The sequence below is a fragment of the Mus pahari genome, chromosome 9 (assembly GCF_900095145.1).
Source record: "Mus pahari chromosome 9, PAHARI_EIJ_v1.1, whole genome shotgun sequence".
NCBI lineage: Eukaryota > Metazoa > Chordata > Mammalia > Rodentia > Muridae > Mus > Mus pahari.
In genome coordinates, this window is record NC_034598.1 from 45092965 (window position 1) to 45099428 (window position 6464).

Sequence of the window (6464 nt, forward strand, 5' to 3'; positions counted from 1 at the left end):
GGAGGCAGAGGCAGGCGGATTTCTGAGTTTGAGGCCAGCCTGGTCTACAAAGTGAGTTCTAGGACAGCCAGGGCTACACAGAGAAACCCTGTCTTGAAAAACCAAAAAAAAATAAATAAAAAATAAAATAAATAAATAAATAAAGGCCAGGGAACCATGGGGCACGTGGGCCTAGATCACTGGCAAAGTGAAGCAGGGCTGGAGACCCACCACCCACTCCCAGCACTCCCCGGCTACTGTGGAGCAGAGCTCCATCCTTAGGAGTGGCTGTCTGTGGAGACCACTGGAGCACTGTAGCACCCACGGACAAGCCACCCTCAAGACAGGAGCATGCCCTAACTCCCACAGAGCTCCTGACTGCCACAGGTACTCTAAGCCTCAGCATGAAGGAGCCCCCGTAGAAGCCATAATTCCAGGAGTAGGCTAGCGCCCCGCCCCTGTCCTAGGCAGGCTCCGTTCAATACCTCTGCACCTGGCGCTCCCTCCTCTGTGGGAAGGTGTCCTGGGACAGGGTGTCAGCTGCAAACCCCTACTCCAGCTGTCCCTGTACCAGCAGTCACCTGAAATCCCAAGTCCCTTATGTAAATGGCACCAGGACAGACAGGCCTCAGAATCAGGTCAAGAGGGTCAGGCAAAGGATGGTCTCAGAAAGCAGCAGTGCCTGGCTGAATCTGCAGCAGCCTAAGTGGCCATAACGAAGACAGAGGAACAATGAATGGGGCAGATGTGGGACAGATGTAGGCTGGGCAGCTCGAACTCTCCACTAACAGCACTCTAAAGACCACTGGGCACATGTGGCAGCTGAGCAGCAGGGATAGGCATCCTGAATCCTGTCCTGCTTATATATTGAGATGTCCTCCAAGCCACCTTCCCCAGCAACAGTGAGCCAGTGGAACCGGCTGCCCACCACCAGTAAGTTAGCCAAGAAGTGCAGCCCTGAGGCTCTCTCGCTGGGTAGAGCCGGGCCTGGAAGAATTGGTCGAGGAGAACGTTCTCCAGACATCTGACAGCAGCAGTCCAATCAGAGGACCATGGCATCTGTTAGAGGGCGACCAGGGCCTGGCCACCCACCAACCAGGGCGGACGATCCCTGACAACCATGTTGTGGACTGCAGCGCCCCCTGCTGGCGTTTCCTGGAGAAGTGGGACTTTCTCTGGGAAGGAGCCCCAAGTGGCAGGAGTCCCTAGGTCCCAAGGGACTCTAGAGGCTGCTCAGACTAGGAAAGCCACTCCCAAAGCCCGTCTCCCCAGGCAGTGCACCAAGCCTGGTCTAACAGGTCAATGGCAGTCACAGGTCTCATGTGTGGTGGCAGGGCTCAGTGGGAAGAGGCCAGCAGTGTCTGGCCCCTCCGACCCTCACTGCTCAAGCATGTACTGTGAGAACTGGGATGGGATCCAGGACTCCAGAGGCCCTCAAGGCTCAGAAGGAACTTGGTCACAGCCACTATCTCGCCCCCCACTCTCTGCCCTAGGAACGCCTGCCTTGAGCAAAGCCTGCTCCGTCTAAGAAGTTCCACAGCTCCTGCTTTGGACTTGCCCTTGGCACCAAACTGTCCACAGGGAAATCCGGGACACCTCCAGCTGGATGTGCGTGGAACCACCGGCACTGCACATCTGACAGCCACACATACCACATTGCTGGGGGTCTCAGATGGAGGTTCTAAGGCCCTGAAGATATGGCAAGGGTAGGGGTGGGGTTAGCTCTCTGGCTCAGACACCCTGATTTCTCATTTCTGCTCTTCTCACCCCCTTCTCTTTGCAGGGACAGTAGCTGTGTTGGGGACCGGGCTCTGTGAGGGCCACTGTGCCAGCCAACAGGAATCCAGAGAGAAACCCAAGGCCCAGCCTTGCCACCCATGGGGGCTACCACCCAGGCACCACCTTCCACATGCCCATAGCTCTAACCTCCCTCACTGGTATCTTGAGCAAACTTCCTTTGTCGGCCTGTCTCCCCTCCATAGCACTTAGCATCTCAACAGCGTAACTATGCATCCCAGCTGAGAAAAGGTGGCTAGCTTCGGTCGCAGCTCTGAGCCACTGGAGACCAGCCACATGTGGATTTGCTTTCCTGTGGGTACAAAAGGCCATGGAGGGCTAATCCAGTGAGCCCAAGGGATGCCACCAAGGCTGAGCCACTTGGGACTTTATCCTAATCCAGAGCAGTCCAGGCCCAGGCCTCCTCAGAGGAGCACTGAGGGGAGGACAACAGAATCCCCAGAGCAGGAAGGGCAGGACTAGACATTGCCTGGGGTCCAGGACACCAGGAGATGCCATGAGGAACAGAGCACCGTTCCCTGGGGACTGTCAGACACAGAGCAGCACCAGACCCCAAACATGACCTTCAGGGAAACCAAGTTCCCAGCTGTGGCACAAGACAGCACGGGAAGAACAGTGTGGAGGAAAGCTGAGGACCCGGCACTGCTCAGGGGTGGCACAGTACCTGGCACAGCATTGGGATGACACAGTAGAACACAGCTTCCATCCCCGATCCGCAAAAAGGAAGTAAACTTTTAAAGTCAGGATGTCACCTTAGTGGTGGGGGTGCACATCTTTGATCCTAGTACTCTGGAGAGAGGCAGGTGGATCTCTGTGAGTTCGAGGCCAGCCTGGTCTACAGAGTGAGTCCAGGACAGCCAGGGCTGCACAGAAACCCTGTCTCAAAAAACAAAACAAAACAAAACAAAATCCCACAAACAACAAAAGGGTGAGAGCAGCTCGGGTTAAGAGCACTGGTTGCTCTTGCCACGGTCTGAACTCCATCCGTAGCACTAATGGCTAAAGGCACACAACTGCCTGAAAATCCAGATCTAGGGATCCAATGTCCCCCTCTGGCCTCTGCAGACACACCGAGTTAGTCACCCATACACAGCAGCATAAGTCTGTAGGAAACGAAAAGACACTGCAGGTCACCAAGCTGGTCACTGCAGCCCGAGAGGTCGCCTATGCCAGGCGCTCGATGCCCACCCTGCGCTGAAATCTGCAAAGCTGTGAGCTTCCTCTTCCGAAGCAATTTCCATAGCATCTGGGCTGAGTCCCCGGCTGACCTGGCAAGGACACTGGCGGCCAGGTGAGGAGCCTGACCACCACACAATTGTACAAGGGCCACTCGCAGGTATCCTAGGCCAGTGTATGTGTGATGATGGAGACCTAACAACAAGAGATGTCGCATGTCACGCCTGGCCCTCAAACTGTCAGAGGGCAGAGGCAGGAAGGCCACCTCAAGCTCAAGGCCAGCCTGGGCTTACACAAGGAACCCATCTATCCATTCAAATCCTTGTTACCAAAAAAAAAAAAAAAAAAAAAAAAGCTAAATATAAATTCTGTCCATCAGTAGGCATGTCGAGGCCAGCCTGGTCTACAGAGTGAGTTCCAGGACAGCCAGGGCTACACAGAGAAACTCTGTCTAAAAAAAAAAAAAAAAAAAAATCCTTATTTAAATAAAAGACAACGGCTTGAGAGAGAGAGAGAGAGAGAGAGAGAGAGAGAGAGAGAGAGAGAGGCACCTAAAATTAACCTGGGACCTGGGGTAGAGTCAGCGGTGAAGCTCACTAAGCCATTCCTAAGGATCAGGGATCACCAGAGAGGACTAAATGGTTCTCTATTCAATAATGCCCTGTCTCTTTTTTAGAGACGGCCACATATGTAACCCAGGTTCGCCTTGAACTCAAAGAGATTCACCTGCCTCTACCTCCTAAATGCTGGAATTAAAGGCGTGCACCATCATGCTTGGGTGCCATGCCACTTTTTAAAAGGTTTTTGTTTGTTTGTTTTTAATTCTATCCACATGAGTTTGCCTGGGTGACTGCATTTGCACCAGACACAGCTGGTGCCCTGGAACTGGGTTTACAAACCAGCCATGTGGCTGCTGGCAACCCAATCCGGGGCCTCTGTAACTGTAGCAAGTGTGGCCCCCATCCCTCAGACGGGGACACACTGGCTATGGACTTCTGGAACAAGGCTTCCTATATAGACCAGGCTGGACTCAAACTCAAGAGGTCCACCTGGCAGTGCCTCCAGGGAACCCGGACTTTTAAGTGTGCACGCAGCAGGCCCAGCCAAAAGCAGCTCTTAAATCTGAGCCATCTCTCCAGCCTCTCTAGCATTCTTTCTTTAATGCAATTGAAATCCTATGGGTCGGGTTAGGGTCATCCCAGAACCTAGTAGGTTGCAGCTTCAGGGTCCTGGGTCCCCAACTAGCCTGGCCTACAACAGTAAAACAAACAAAAGACAAATAACGAAACCTTAATTTCTCTCAGTGTCTTTTCTCTAATACAATACTTCCTACACACTACCTGATCCCTGAGGCCTTCTTCAGAAATGTCATCACACTAATTGCGACATTCTCGCTGCCAAGCTGAAAGTCCACACCCGTCCAAGGCAAGGGGGTTTTCCGCTCGACAAACAGCAGGTGCCCCTATGGCCTTGTGCATCCAACTACTGGAGACAGTGGGGGGACTCACCCCCAGGAAACTGTCGCGATCGTAAACAAGGTATGCCACAAGCGCACAGAGTGGAGTGCGTGGTGACAGGAGGGAATGACATCTCGTTCCGAACAAGGTGGACAGAATGAGAACCGGAGGAGTTGCACCAAGTCCCCTAGCTTGGGGACGGGGCTGCACGGTCTCTCCCTCCGTCGTGTCGGTCTTTACGCTTTAGTGACCAGAGAGGTCTAGACATCTGCACAGCCTCGCGATGGCAGCTAGGAGAGGGACAGCAATCTGACGGTGCGCGCTCTGGCTGAGCAAGGGAAACATGGAACACCGGCGGGCTGTGGGACCCGGCGCGGTCCTATGGGGTTTACCTGCTGCAGGCGATGCTGCGCCGCCGCTACCGGGAGCGCCGGGACCCCGAGCTCCGCGGTGCCGGAAGTGGCAGTAGGGCCGCCGGCAAGGCCCCCCGGGGGCTCCCGCCCAGTACGGGCAGTCGATGGAACGGAAGAAACCGGTAGAACGTAGCATGGTCCGTTCCGCAGCGGGGCCCCGGCCCGGAGATACCCGGGACCCCGGGACCCCTCCTCACACTCTCCCCGGAGGCTTCCGCTCGCGCTTTTCGGACCCCGCCGACGCCGCCATCTTGCCCCGAGGCCCCCAGAGGCCCCCGGGACGCTGTCGCTAGGGACGCTGGGAAGGGCTGACCGAAGTGCGCCTGCTTACAATGTCGTCTCCCGCGGAAGTGTAGCCGTCGGAAGACCCGAAGCTTAGGACAAGAGAAGCTTTAAAGAAAGCGTGGTTACATGCCTCTGGTCCTGAGACCCTTTTGGCACCGGACTTTCGCGGGTACAGCTTCGCAATCTTGAGCCTCAAGCCCCTGAGAAGCCTGGGCTGTCCAGAGTGAGCCTGACTGGAAATACACCGCGAGTCTCCGCTGTGGTCTTTGGGCCCAGACGGAGACTTCTTTGCATTTCGCTATATAAGGCCTTTGTGCGCCCCCCGGAGGACGAGGCGAGCGCCACGGCCAGGTATTTTTGTTTGTTTTGTTTGTTTGATTGATTTAGGATTTACTTTGTAATTCTATGTATGTGCAACATGAGTGTTTCTGATTCTCGCTGAAGTCAGAAAAGGGCTTCGGATACCCAGAAATTGGAGCTACACATGGTTATGAACGATCATGTGAGTACTGGGAATCGAACCCAAGTCTCCAATTGCAGTAAGTGCTCTTCACCACTGAGCCAACTCTCTAGCCAGGGTCTTAGATAATCTGTTGAGGTGCCTGTCCAGAGAAATCTACCTAATTGATGCTCAAATAGTCACCTAACCACGAGGGGCATCAGTGGGACATTTCTTTTTTCTTTTTGCCGTGCCTAGAAACACTAGACAAGCGCGCTCCAACTGAGCTACACTCTGGAAACATTTTTGATGTTTTTGGTTTTTTTGCTTTGTTCTGGGGTGTTTGAAGGGAGGCAACACTATGCACCCACATGCAGAAGTTAGAGGAGCATACAGCTTCCCACCCCTTTGTTTAGTCTTCCATTTTCTTTCCTTTAGGACAGGCTTCTTCACTGAAATACTTCAGCTGGGCAGGCTGGCTAGCAAGCTCCCAGCATCTACTTGCCTTCACCCCAAAGCCTAGGGTGGCACACACCCGGTCATGCCCAGCTTTAAATGGGTGCTGGGGGTTAGAGCTCAGGTCCTGAGACTTGTGCATAGCTTTCTAACCTGCTGGGCCTTCTCCCCAACCGCTTTTCTGTTCTGCTTTTGATTGAGGTAAGGTCTCATGTAACACAGACCAGATGGACTTGCCCATTACGTAGTGCTGGAGATGAAACACAAAGCCTTGTGCTTGCTAGACAATTACTCCAGTCACTGAGCTACATCCCCAGACCCCCTCTTTCTGTTTGTCTGGGCAGGGTCTGGCATGGTAGCCTAGACTGATCTTGGACTTGTGGCAGTTTTCCTAAATGCTAAGATTACCAGCCCAGAGCCGGGCGTGGTGGCACACATACTTGGGAGGCAGAGGCAGGTGGA

The 6464-nt window shown here is 54.0% G+C and overlaps 1 protein-coding gene across 1 annotated transcript in view; it reads right to left on the reverse strand.

Moving 5' to 3' along the window:
• The window catches only part of Rexo1 (RNA exonuclease 1 homolog), an 18965-nt gene extending 13880 nt beyond the window's left edge, over positions 1–5085 (reverse strand). The window contains exon 1 of the mRNA XM_021204924.2: positions 4802–5085. Within this exon, the coding sequence (XP_021060583.1) occupies positions 4802–4958 (157 nt within the window). The 5' untranslated portion in view covers positions 4959–5085. The remainder of the gene's footprint in view (positions 1–4801) is intronic.
• Positions 5086–6464: the final 1379 nt, after the last annotated feature.